The sequence below is a fragment of the Anarhichas minor genome, unplaced genomic scaffold, assembly GCF_050575085.1.
Source record: "Anarhichas minor isolate MPS153535 unplaced genomic scaffold, ASM5057508v1 ptg000011l, whole genome shotgun sequence".
Classification (NCBI taxonomy): Eukaryota; Metazoa; Chordata; class Actinopteri; order Perciformes; family Anarhichadidae; genus Anarhichas; species Anarhichas minor.
In genome coordinates, this window is record NW_027466457.1 from 14716191 (window position 1) to 14730095 (window position 13905).

The 13905-nt window shown below is 43.6% G+C and overlaps 1 protein-coding gene across 9 annotated transcripts in view; it reads right to left on the reverse strand.

The window, feature by feature from the left end:
* Window positions 1-5363: 5363 nt before the first annotated feature.
* kif21a (kinesin family member 21A) overlaps window positions 5364-13905 on the reverse strand; it is a 38061-nt gene continuing 29519 nt past the window's right edge. For 3 of the 9 annotated variants that reach the window (XM_076089604.1, XM_076089602.1, XM_076089605.1), the window contains 8 exons: window positions 13488-13607; window positions 10424-10560; window positions 9676-9850; window positions 9143-9307; window positions 8483-8600; window positions 8067-8237; window positions 7645-7844; window positions 5364-7354 (listed from right to left, as the gene is read on the reverse strand). In XM_076089604.1, the coding sequence (XP_075945719.1) occupies window positions 7264-7354; window positions 7645-7844; window positions 8067-8237; window positions 8483-8600; window positions 9143-9307; window positions 9676-9850; window positions 10424-10560; window positions 13488-13607 (1177 nt within the window). In that variant the 3' untranslated portion in view covers window positions 5364-7263. Of the gene's footprint in view, window positions 7355-7644; window positions 7845-8066; window positions 8238-8482; window positions 8601-9142; window positions 9308-9675; window positions 9851-10423; window positions 11471-12570; window positions 12703-13487; window positions 13608-13905 lie in introns of those variants that run through there. The other 6 variants (XM_076089609.1, XM_076089603.1, XM_076089607.1 and 3 more) reach the window with 6 other exon arrangements.

The window sequence follows — 13905 nt, forward strand, 5'->3', positions numbered from 1 at the left end:
AGCAAAGCAAACTCAATTAACCAGCCCAGCATGAAAATGAGGGCTAAATATAGGACCGCGTGTGTCAGCTCCAATTAGTCTGAAGAAATAGACAGAGGGTTCACTCTGCAGGTCAGACACCTGTTGGATCTGCCAGATGAAGAGCCGTGTGTTTTTCTGTGGAGGTGATGTTGTTCTCACTGACGTGCCTAAATGTAGCTTCTCAGCATCCTGTTAGCGTCCTGCAGAGCAGTGGTTCCCTACTTTTTTTTGTCTCAATGAAGCAGTTGCATATGTCACTCAGTGACGTGCCCATCTCTGATTGTTTTATTTTAATATTCTTTTATATATCTCTGAGAGGTAAAACAATCAGGTATTACCCCAAAACCAAGAGGCTGCAGCCATGCGAGCATCTCTGTGGGGCTCCACTGGCAGAAGGGTGCTTTAAGCTAAATGCTATGTCATCATGCTAACATGCAGATGTTTAGCAGGTATAATGTTTTCCACTGTTTACCATCTTAGTTTAGTGTGTTAGCATGGTAATGTTTGCTAATCAGACTTAATCACAAAGTACAGCTGAGGACTTCCTGTCCTGGAAAGTGAAGTCAATGCTGAAGTGCCTTAAACCTGCATTCTCTCTAATGTCCACCAGGGGGCGACTCCTCTGGTTGTATAGAAGTCTATGAGAAAATGACTCTACTTCTCTCTTGATTTATTACATTACATTACATTACATTACAGTCATTTAGCAGACGCTTTTATCCAAAGCGACTTACAATTCAATCAGACTTCTACGCCGTAGGCACAGCTACGGGAGCAATTTTGGGGTTATGTGTCTTGCTCAAGGACACATCGACATGAGACTAGCAGAGCCGGAGCCAGGGATCGAATTTTACCTCAATAAACATGAGTTTATGGTCTCAATCTGTAGTTTCAAGTCTTCTAAACCAAAGTATAATATAAAAGCAAGAACATAAAAGTCATGATAAAAGTAATACATGTAATTCTTTACATGATTTTATGGCATGTCTTATTAATTGCTGTATGACTATTCATTTACCATCAGGATTTATTTTTGTTATTTGATAGTAATTTAGGAATGCATCATCTAATCTTCTTCACATTTTTGTGAATAAAATATAACGGCATGGTACTTTTTAACATTCTTGTATTTTGATTGATAGCGTAGTGGTAAAGGTGCTCAATGCCGAAAAGAGAACATATAATTTGCCTCCACACATCTTTCCACTTGGCTAAAATGATGCCATGTTACACCACAGCCCCCTAATCTCTACCTGAATTCAGCACCTGGCAATTTGTACAACATCAAGACGCCCACAAGATGATCTGACTCCCATCTTCCTCGAAGACATTATGGGGAAGAAATGAACAAGAAATTAAATTTTGTGTGTTCTCATGGTGTCTCTGTGGCTGCATCTTTTCCCTCTTTGAGACTTTTATTCAGGTAAAACAGACAAAATGAGCATAGAGACGGTTGCTTGCAAAAATTTAAATATCTGCTCATTCTGCTTCATGCCAGGAATACAGAAGACATTTGAAATCATAATCAAGTGCGAAAAAAAACAACCAACCTCTCAGCTTCACACATTTAATGACTTGTTTTTGCCGTCGTTGAAGACAAGTACACTGTGTTCTGGATTAGGTCTGTTGGGAATTTAAGAAAGTTAATACAACCACTTTTTATTTGTGATTGTAGAAAACAGCCACAGCTGTATTGGCTCTATGAAATATATATAAATAGTGGATATTGTATGATAAGATAATGTGAATGCAGTAGACTGAAATATCTCAACAACCTCGGTCACTAATCCTTTGAGATATCTCAACATCTTCTAGATGGATTGGCTGACATTTTTGGATGGATTGCCATGAATTTTGTCTCAGATGTCTTATGTTCATGTACATCTCAAGATCATTTCTTGTGACTTAAATTTTCCTGAATCGTTATTGACATTCCCGTCAGCCTCAGCTGTACTTTGTGTTTAAGGCTAATTAACAAATGTTAGCATGCTAACACGCTAAACTAGGGTAGTTAACAGTGGCGGCTGAATAAAGCTAAATATCAGCATGTTAGCATTGACATTATGAGCATGTTAGCATGCTGACATAACTAAATAACTTGGGGGTAATAACAGATCATTTTACCTCTTAGGCCTCTAAACAATATCCAAACATACTGACATACTGTATGCAATGTGTATGTGACATATATGTGATGAGAGGTCATAATAATAAAGAAAAAGGGGGAACCACTGCAACAGGATGCTGAGAAGCTACATTGCGATCGCCTCGGAGGACTGGAAAATGCTCATCAGTGAAACCCACAGCACCTCTCAGAAAACACATTGCTCTGTATTTGTCAAATCTAACAGGTGTTTGACCTTTATTTAACCAGCAAAGGGCCTCGCTGAGATTAAAAAAAACATGCCGACACCAGCATTTAGCTGGAGTACACCCTCACAGAGCAGCTTGCATGGCTGCAGAGAGCCTGAGGTTACACAATGGGTCTAAATCATCTCAGCCTTTATTCAATACAAGTAGAATACGAGCTTCCTGCAGCAGCTGAGGGAGCGATCCAGATGAAGTGGTGAGGTGAATTAGAGAGGGCTTTGTCCGACTCCTTGGTAGCTGCTTCACAAATGAGCTAATATTTCATCAGCTCTTTATTGGGCAACTGCTTGTACTCCAAGATAAATTTGAATTCTTTGGAGATCCATTTTGACTATAACAATCAAGATTACATTTTGATTGAGGCAGTATTTAAAAGAATCCTTGGAAACGTTATGAATTTCTTCCGGGATGGCAGGAATATCTTTTTCTCTAAAGATTCATTCTTTAATATCTGAATCTGAAGGTTGAGTTGAGCAAGTACTTTAATTAACATGCTTGCATGACTTGATTGTGGGTTTAATCCCTTAAATTGTAAAGTAGTTTTTGCTTTTAAGCTGCGAGTGTATCTGGACTGACAGATTTGTATTATATTCGTGCCTCAGTGACACAAATAGATTTCAAATGATCAGAGTGTGAAGCTGCTCTGACGGCTTCTAATGGCTCCCTCCTCAATCTCCCGTTCTCTTAATTTGCCAGAAAGATACACATTCTGCAGAGTTTCTCTAAAACACATTCAGGTCCTCAGCCCTGCTCGACCCGCCGGTGGATCCATTATTTCAGGCCCACGTGGTGCAGCTGCTCAAACTTTATTTTAAACTCTCATTAAGATCCCAAACTAAATATATCAAGCCACAGTGTGATGAACAGTGCGTTAAGTTTGATTTGATCAAATCATAACTGTCAAAATAAAGTATAGTATATTATTTACATCTGCCACTAACATTTATTTTCATTATCAATTAATCTGCTGATTATTTTCCTCAATAGATAAATTCATTGTTTGGTCCCCAAAACATCAGAAATCACGAGAGCACGAGGTGACCTCATCAAATGTCTTGTTTTGGCCAAAAGATATTCAGCTTATTGTAACGCCGGACAAGAAAAAGCATCAAATACTCACATTTGTAAAAACTCAAATGTTAAAATATTTGAAAGTTTTCTACACTGATGTTTCTATGATATGTTGATTTTAGTGCTGATTAAAGGGCACATCGACTTTAATGAAGCTTCCGTGTGAAAGGAACCCACCCTCAGTAGAAAGAAGAAGGAATCACCTGGTGTGATGTGACATAGATCCGTATGAAAGGGTCTTTCAAGTGTACTTCTTGCTGAGGCAGGTCAGAATCCGTCTCTGAGGGGGCGGAGATCTGCTCAGCGGAGAGCAGCAGGGCCCCGAGTGAAAAAGAAAAAAAGTGCACATCTCTGCATCTTGAGAAACAGCTGGTTGTGCTGTTTTTAAATGAGGATTAATGGACTTGCATCAAAGAGAGAGAGAGAGAGATGGAGGGAGAGAGAGAGAGAGAGAGAGAGAGAGAGAGAGAGAGAGAGAGAGAGAGAGAGAGAGAGAGAGAGAGAGAGAGAGAGAGAGAGATGGAGGGAGAGAGAGAGAGAGAGAGAGAGAGAGAGAGAGAGGCCACTGACCAGCATGAGCAGCATGTGATGGCTTTGTTTAACAAGTCTGTGTGCAGCGGGAGGTGATGCAAAGACTTCATTACAGCTGCTGTCTGTCGACTCCTGGAGCAAAGTGAAAGCTTCTGCCGGGTCTTCTGGGTCCATTCCAACCCCGACATTACCTCGTCATCATCCACACAACACACACACACACACACACACACACACACACACACTCCCATCAGGTGGCCGGTGATTGGTGCTGCCTGTCAGACAATCCTGCAGATTTATGACGGCAGACCCTGATGGCCGCCTCCGAGTCCCTCATTCGGCGTCTGAACTAAGTCTCGGTATGAGCGTTCCTTGCTGGATTGTCGCAGCATCACATCTGTGTGGTTAAGACGCGTAACATTGTTGTTCCATTCCGTCATTTTTTTGAACTGTTTGTCTTTAAGAACACTGCGATCATCTGTCTATAGATGTCAGGGAAGCCAGCTAACTGGATTACCAATGGGGCAAAGTCTCCAGGTACCAGACCCTCAGGGGCCCCAGACCCTCAGGGAACCTAACAGCTCGTTATTCTTGATGTCATTGGTTAAATATACAGCACTAACGACACGGTCATTGCACGGTCATCGCAGTGAATCAGTTGATCTAAGCTGCTTCTCTTGTGAGCCCGATGACTAAAGTGTCAGTGGAAGTATTTTTGGACATCGACAGCTCTGAGGATTACTGGTCAGTCCTGAAGGTGCTGCTGCTGCTGCCATCTTGTGGTCCTCGCTTCAAACACGTGAAAGCAAACACGGGTTTCCTCACATAAACCACAGCCAGCTGTGGGAGATTAAGAGCAGGAGATTCAGAGAGAAACAGGAATGAGGAGCTCCCTCTCAACAGCAGTGTTGGACGTTGGACGTGTGTGTGTGTGTGTGTGTGTGTGTGTGTGTGTGTGTGTGTGTGCACGCGCACATAAACGCTCATCAATGAAGTCAAAGAAAGCTGTAATAATATAGATTTATAACTAGTTATTACTGTTAACCCACTGTATATCAATAAGCACTTAAATGTGTCTATAGCGTGTTATAAACCATTTGTATACCGCTTATAAAGGCTTAATAGGGGGACTTGAAGTAACGTGTTACCACAATAAGAGACGTGTTACCACAATAAGAGCTTAAGATTGTCTAAAAATCAAGAAAATCCAACAGGCAGACAAGGAACTGAGGAACTACTTTTCTGAGATATATTTGTAAAATTAAAATAAAAGAAACTACATTTTACAGTAGACATTAGAATAAGTAACCTACAGATAAATTAATAATTATTTAAATGAGTGACAGAACCAAGAAGAAACACAGAGCTGGTTGTTTTTGCCAGATGGCGTTTATTGTCACCGAGGCATCTGACATTAGAATCGCTACAGAGTCCGCCATTAGGGAACGGCTACTAAAACTCCAGAGTGGGAACGTCCAGGATATGTGGAACGGGGACAGCATGACAAACAAAAGAAAGACAAAATAATAATTAAACTAGCCGTAGGCCACGAAACACAATCTGCCACCTCACTGGAGGAGAAGCTCCGTCCGAAGCTTTAAAGCTCGGCAGGCTTCCCGCCAAACTCTGGTCCTCTCTGGCTCTCGTGTGGTCCCACAAAACTAACATTCAGTCACACTTCCTTTCTTTAAATACATTGTTTACATACATTAGATTTGTACTCGAGTAATGCCAACGACTTGCTGGTTCACCGAACATTCAGAAGTGACGGTTAAATCGGCGGAGAGACCAGGAAGTCTCCAGGAAGGCCCCACGAGGATCACAACCCGGAGTCCATGACATGAAGCCCTCTTGTGGGGTTGACAGAGGAAGGCGAGCGCACGACTTTAAGACGACGACTCGGCAGTGAAGATTCAGGGAGCGAACGTACGCTTTTACATGCGGTGACACGTGAACGACAAGTGAAGCACATCCTCTAAACGCTGAACCGGCTCACATTCACGAAACATTAAGTGCATCTCAAAGACCAACTGTGTCGGGTTTTAACAAGTGCTCAATAGTAAAGGATTAGTTTGACACGTATTCGCTTTTCGCCAGCGTTACATGAGAAGATCAATACATCTGCAGCTAGTTAGCTTAGCATAAAGACTGGAAGAAAGAGAGGGGGGGGGGGGGGGGGGCCTAGTCTGGCTCCGACTGAAGATAACAAAATATACCAAATAAGTTTTGTTTGTTTCAGGGGAGACACTCGAGGCAAAAACTGTTTTTCATGCAATGATCAATTTTGAGATCTTCTTTAATTAGTTTCTTCCTTCAGACTAATGGAAAGAAAACATCCAAAATACACATTTAAGTTTATATTTTACTACATTGTCTATTTGCGGCTGTAGATTTATACTAAAGTCACCAAAAGTGAGAATTAGATAAGGCCTCATTTGCATATTTAAACATAACATTTCAGAATAGTAATAAATTGTATTTTTTTACCTTTTGGTTTTTTCGTACAGATTAAACGATCAAGATATAACGTGATTAATTAGTGAGCTCTGGAGGAGCTGGAAGTTGTGTTGTTGTCCCCCCCCCCTCCCCCTTTACAGTCTTTATGCTAAGCTAAGCTAACCAGCAAAAGAACCCTCCAAACAATTGTTTTTCCACAAAAAGTCGAACATTGCTTTACAGTGAAGCCGTTACTGTACAGTGCAGGAGAGCAAAGACGACGAGTTCACATCATTTTGGCCGCTGATCTTGAACAGCTGCAGAAATTGAGGCACGCAGAAGAGGAAGTTAAGGGGAACAATGATTTGTCTTTTTTCACATACAGTAAAGCCACTTTTGTTATTGGGGGGGGGGGGGGGGGGGCTTTGAGTTCAGAGAAACAATCCAAGCTGGAGACCTGGGTTGGGAAGACCAGCTACCAACCCGTTAGCTCGACGTCCTGTTTTTTCTTTCCCTAGCAGAGCTGCAGAGATATTATCAATTAGTGCGTTTGTCGTGTTCTACTCTTAATTAAACGTCTTCAGCGCGAAAGAGAAAAAGATGAGCTCAATCTGCAAAGAGCCATTAACGATGCAGTGAATTAAAACCGATTAGCACGACCCTCTGACGCACAGAGAGTCGGAGAAAAGCGTGATTGTGGTTCCTTCTGTTGAGATGAGACTACGTTCCTGTTGGCTCAGTCATAAAGGTTACATTGCAGGTGAAGGTATGTGTCTTTAGGAGCAGTGCAGGGCAGCAGCATCAAAAGAGGCCGTTAGTGTCCTTCCACAGCGTTCAGTTACTGGCCACCTCGTCCGCATTGTCAGCCGCCTCTAAAGTGCTGTCCAGTCCACCGCGAGCACGCCAGATCTTCACAGTCCGGTCACTGGAAGACAGGAACGTGGAACAAGTGAGAAAGAACAAAGAAATAAAAGGATATTATTAGGGGGTGTCCCCAACTAAGAATTTACAGAGTCTAATCTGATTGGTTAAGTCCTGCCTATCGTCTTTATGTTGTTTTTTCCTCTGTTCAAGCTTTATGTATCGATGGAAAAAATTGTAAAAACAACAGCGGCAGTCCCTTAAAGAAGCAGCACCAGAGTCTCTAAACGCGTTCTCAATCTAACTGAAGGCCATAGAAAGTGTGTGCGTTAGCGTGGCTGCGGAGAGACTCACTCGGAGGCGGTGAACAGGTGGCTGCTGTTGGTGGAGATGCCGTTGATGGGGCTCTCGTGGCCCTTCAGCTCCCCCAGAGTCCCCAGCGTGTCCGTGTGCCACAGCTTGAGCACCCCTCCTCTGCAGCCGCTCAGCAGGGCCGGGGACCCGGGGACGACACCCAGCGCACAAACCCAGTCCCGGTGGGCGTTGGGGACTTGCTGTTGGAGGGAAGGATCGAGGGTTTTTTAACAGTCATGAAGGATCTACTGTCATCTGTAAATGATGTTGAAAAGTAACTTTTGAATTGAAAAACATATCTGTAGTTAAAGCACTTTAAATTCCCTTGTTGATGAGACACAAATAAACCTACAAAGGAATCTATCAAATCAAACCAGATATTTTACTGCTTCCCCTCCTCATCGGTCTCCTCGCTCCAGTACCTGCAGCAGGTCTTTGCGGTCCAGGTCCCACTTCTTGATGCCGTTGTCTCGAGAGCCGCTGAATAAAATGTCGCCCTGGACCACCAGCGACTCGATGCCGTCGTAATGGGGAGGTTCAAAGTTGTGTGTGGGGCCGATGCTCCCCAGGGAGCCCTCAGTCACGTCGAACAGCTGCAACAGCCAGAAGAACGCTGAATGTTAACCGGTGTGTGTTTACAGCCACAGCAGCTGTGTGGTTTCTCTGCATCTTATTATACTCAAGGTAGTCACGCTAGGTTACTCTCATGATGGAGCTTTGTGTATTTTATTCCTTTATTCTTTGGCTTTCTTAGACGGGAGCTCAAGATAAACATTAGGATCAAGTGCCAGGTGTAAGTCCAGGACATGACGAGGAGATGGGAACACTGGGAACACACCTTGATGTAGTGGTCCTTGGACCCGGTGATCACCAGGTCTTGGTTGTTTACAGACTGATCCACCGTCAGACACATCACGGGGCCGAGGTGACCGGTAAGTTTCCCCGTGGATGCAAATCTGACACAGAGAAGAAAAAAAAAAATGAATTAATTTAAAATAGTCTTTACAGCACAAAGGCAAACAAAGATTGTCAATAAAGTTTGGAACATTCAATCTTGGTGCCTGTTGATTTAAAGTTATTTTCAATCATCCAGGCCGCTGATTTAATAACATGTTGTTCTTTCTCAGAGGAACAATTCATCAAAACCTGTGCGAGCTGGCTGCAAGTGATGGATGACAGCTTTGGATTGGACGCCTATCAGGTTTCACATTGAATCAGGGAGAAGGCCGTGAATTAACTCACGATGTGCGTTATTAAAAATGGTAATAATATTGATGAATCTTTCCTGGGCTGACAGGACTTTGATTATGATGTGTTAGAGGCAAATCTTAATGACGGTCCATCCAACAGTCGAGAAGATATTTCACTAATAGATCACAGCGTTAAAGCAGACTGCCATCCCCAAACACACAAAAACACTACATTCACTTGTCAAAAGCCCACATGATCGATATGCAGAACACTGTCTGAGGTATTTAAATTTAGCCGCTCTGTTTACCTTCTGAGATCCCAGACTCTCACCGAGTTCCCGGCGGCGGCGTACAGAACCATCCCGTTGGGGTTGAGAGCGATCTGGTTGATCTGGTTCTCTCCTGCTGGGATGGTGACCGTCCGGCTGGTGTTTGACGGACAGACGTCCCCAACATTGACCTGACCAGAGGACCTGGAGACGCATGGAAGACGCATGGATGACTCTGCAGAGGCATTCCCACACTCACCGAGGCATTATGTGTGGAAGGTTTGGTTTAGACGTGACATTAGTCAGGTTGTTGTTTACTTGTGATCTTGTCACAAGTTGCTGTGAATCTCAGTACAGATTCACAGAACAGATGTGAAGCTGAGGCAATACTGCAATGTTTAAATTTACATTCAGGAATCATCTTCCTCTAAGATAATTCAAGGCCTAATATAACTGACAGTAATGCATAATTCATGATGTCAAGTTCTACAAATGAATGAAGAGTAACACTTTGTTTTTTTATTTCAGTCTCAACATAAGAGGAAAAGGCATTTTCACACCGTCACACTCACGTCAGCATTCGGATGCACTTGGCCGAGTCGCGGATGTCCCAGACTTTGATGTAGGAGGTGGAGACGGTGAAGACCAAACTGGAGCTGTAGCGGACCGACACCACGTTGTTGGGGTGACCGGCCAGGGACATTATCTCCTGACCCGTCACCAGATTCCACACCTTACAGGTCCGGTCTGCAGGATGCAGATGGAGTCACAAGTGTTGAGAAGATAAAAGCAATAATCAACGCGTTTGAACATTATGCAGAAGAGGTTAGAGAACAAAGATGGCTTGTAAAATACGTCCGCTATTAGATATTGATAGTAGTACTTGAACAAAGGATAGAAAATTGCATAATTCGATACTGGAGCAAAAGAGTGCAGCTCTGACAAGACTGACAGGAAATGTAATTTGCAGCGAGGCCTAAAACACAACATCTCAATGACAACAAAACTAAATGGAAGTGAGAAAGAGCAGCTACTTTATCTGTGGATAAATGACAACTTCAATCTAGGTGATTGCCAATATATTCACCTCCATTTATCATCGTAAAAATCTCCTCCACCGTGAGAGTTACACTGTGTGTACAATGTCACTTCACTCCGTCACCTCATTTCTCCACACACTGTGCATAACAGCATGTCAGAAGCGTGAGAAATTAGCCGTAAGAAGCAGAGACACGTGAGGAATACTGATGAGACGGAGAGGAATTATGGGTGAAGAGGTGAAGGGAGGATGGAGGGAGAAAGGGATTGTGGGAGTTTAACCTTTGGATCCCGTGAAGAGGAGGTCATCGGTGCAGTCTACGCAGAGAACGGCTTTACTGTGTCCCTCGGCCACGTGGACGCACTGCAACGTCGCCGACCGGCTGCTTTTAGTGGGAGGCACCGGGTAGATCACGCCCCTGGAAAACACACACACACACACACACACACACACACACACCTCTATCAAACTCTGTCCAACAATCTGAGCGCAGCAGAAATCACACCCACACAACCAGAGTCATGCCCAGCGTGCAGCTCGTGAATGATTAGCACGATGCTGCGAATCAAAAACAGAAAAGAGAAGACAGGAACAGTCCACAGAAAAATGAGGAGACAGATGTGAACAGCTGTGCCGAAGAAAGGAGCTTCTTGTTTCCAGCCTATAATGGATTAAAACAAAAGACAGACGATGACTGGAAACCAGCGGTGTCAGATCGTCGGGGACCGCAAGTTCAATAGCGTCACAGACGCCCAGATCGATCTCTAACTGGCTGGCCGTGTTGACTGATTGCCGTCTGATAGGGTGACTGTACGATCTCCAACAGTGGTCGCCATCAGTGTCAGTGGAGCGGCATGATGAGCTGATGGTGTACCGCAAAGCCAGACGTCGATATTCAGGAGTTTTGAATAAATGAGGTTTAAAAATGCCTGCTGTGTGCAGAATAATGAAAATAAAAGGGCTCATGAAAAGAGAGGATTATTAAAGGGTTTAGTAGCAGTAATACGCTTAACAAGATGACACAGTTTGGGTTCATTGTAATTATCTATTGATCCAACAAAGGACTTACATTCATTAACTGCTCATGTCTGGTTAATCTAGTGTTTGGGGAGGTTCCGGTTAAACGTCGGTCTGATGAAAAGAAATCCACACCGTGTGAGTCTGTGGTTCAGTTTTCATCTTTTTGCCCCGTACACCCAGAAGTGACATTTTAGTGAGTTGTGTGGCAGATAAAACATAAGATGAGGTTGTACTTGGGTGGAGCAGAGAGAGGAGGGGAAACCGAGCGGAGGAAGTGGTTGGAGGACAGGTGGAGGTATCCGTTCGCCCTGGAGGGGAAGAGAGCATCCGATAGCCTGAGACCCGATTGGCTACTGAACTAAACACCTTTTACTTCCTGTTCTTATCTAAGTTACGTAATCATTCTGTATTGGATTAAGACCAGAGTGAACTTCTGTACTCATGAATGGGAAAGTATTTTAAACACAATAATACTTTAACGTTACCCTAATGGTAGACAACGACCATAAAGGACGATACTGGTGGTGCAGCATGTCGTAGCTGTAACATCCTCTACCTTCCATGTTTCCACTGCTTTCAGGTCGAACCAGGAAAGTTTGCTGAAAGTTGAACCTTCTGTTATTGTCACATCGAGTTGAATCCACAGTAATCTAATCTACCAGAAAAGAAGTCCCACAATGACAACTACAGTTCCCTGAAAGTCAAACGCAGCACTACTTATTGAGTCAACATTTAGTTAAGAGCTGAATCTGACTTCTTGACGGTATTTCTGCTGAAGAAATGTACAATTTCTGCAAAAAGCAACTCTTAAAATTTGCAGTAGCTACAAACCAAGTAGTAACGGTACTCTGGTTGTGTAGACATGGACGCCTTCTGGCAGCCGACTCTTAAACACTTCAATTTACCAATAAGGAAGACAATTCTTACATTACCATTCAACACGTTAACTCACCAAAACAAGATGTTTACTATGATGAGTAACCGTCACCAGCAAGTCTGTGAAATGATTTCCCATTACATTCAACACAACTGAGACCATAATGGCTACATGGAAGGTTGAAAACAAATCTCCCATCCTACAGAGTGCACTGCTAAATGATCCAAACACCATGCGATACCACCAGTATGTCTCCGATGGTTTTAGGACACTTTGTCTTTGACGTCAACATAACAATCATAACGAGAGCAACACAGCCTTGAGGAAGCTTGTTCTTGTATTACTTCACTGCAACATTTCACTCCCAAGTCTAAATGTGCGCCTCACGTTTACATTAGCAGGAGAAGTCTACAGTAAAGTGTGAAATAAGGCGGCAGTGTGGAGTGCAATGCTCTGGCTCGTCCCTAGCATCTTAAGCTACCTCTAACCTCCGGCTGGCTCGTGTTGATTTGACTCGTCTCTGGTTCTTACTTATCCTGCAGGGCGTTTGCAGAACGCCCCAGATACCCGGCCACGCGGCTAAACGCGGCGAGGTGGTTACTGGGACGAGCGGTGGGGGAGCGAGGAAGCGGCTGGCTCTTCATCAGGATCCGGATGCCCGAGCTGTGGAGGAGGAAGAAGACAGTAGGGCTGCCAATGAAGCTGCAGCATAATTAAAGTGTGTGGCGCTAAGCTGTTTACACACTACTGGCAGGAGTGTGGGAGGACGGCGCGGAGACAGAAGGGAGACGCATATGCTGCATTCACGTCGTATGGGAGCAACTGTCGGGACAGCTGGACAGGAAAGAGTTCCCGTGTTCAGACTCGTCTGAGGAAGACATTACTGAGGTTTATTATATCTCGATATATTAAGATATTGTCCAGTCATGACAGTTCCTGCCTCACCAGAGCTGCACAAATAACACTTATTTGTACATTTTACAGCAGAAGTTATCAAAAGTTATTTTATATTTTAAAGCAGTAGCCTCGTTTCAGGGAGAAGCATGAAGTCAAATTCAAGTCAACTTAATCTACAAACACTAAAACACACTATTTCAGTCTTCTCACTCAGAATAACCTCCTGATCAGACAAAGAGAGAAAAGACGGTGATTTCCTGAATAAATTAAAACGCGTATCACACGTAGATCGGCAGCAGAAGAGGTTGATTAGCAAGCTGAACAGTGAATTTGAGTCAAAGAGAAATCCAAGTTGCGTCGGAACGATGTGACTTTAAATTCAGCGTAGAACTTGGCAGGTCAAAGGTTATCACACCAGGCGAGGAGCATATTTGATACCGCATGCTTCTTCAAAGAAGGAAACCGAGCAGGAGGAGCATTAGTAGAGCTGAAGTGAAGTTATTTTGCTTTTCCCGGGCCTTGCAGCCACAACGCCGGCAACCAGCTCTTACTGTTTCATCTCCTTGAGCTTTGCCCTGTCGGCCGCTGCCTTGTCGTAGGTCTTCCTGCGAGAGAGCGGGGAAGGCTCCGGAGCTCGCTTCTCCAGCCCTGACGAGGTTCTGCAGCCAGAACTGATCGTTTCAGTACCATTAAGGTTATCCACAGACGACACAAAGACAGTATACAAAAAAAAAAAACAATGATAAAGGATGTGAAAACAACATATAAATGATGAAAACAATGACGAGATGAGCATGCAGCACACAGAAACACATGTTACCTGAGATTTAAAGTCCCACAACACAGGGGGGGTTTCTTCGCCAAGCTCATGTTTAACTGTGGTGATTTTGTGCTCCGCTAAAACATATTTCTATTACTTTACTTGCTGTCAGCCAAAGCTTTTTATTTTTTATATACAAGTCAATGTGC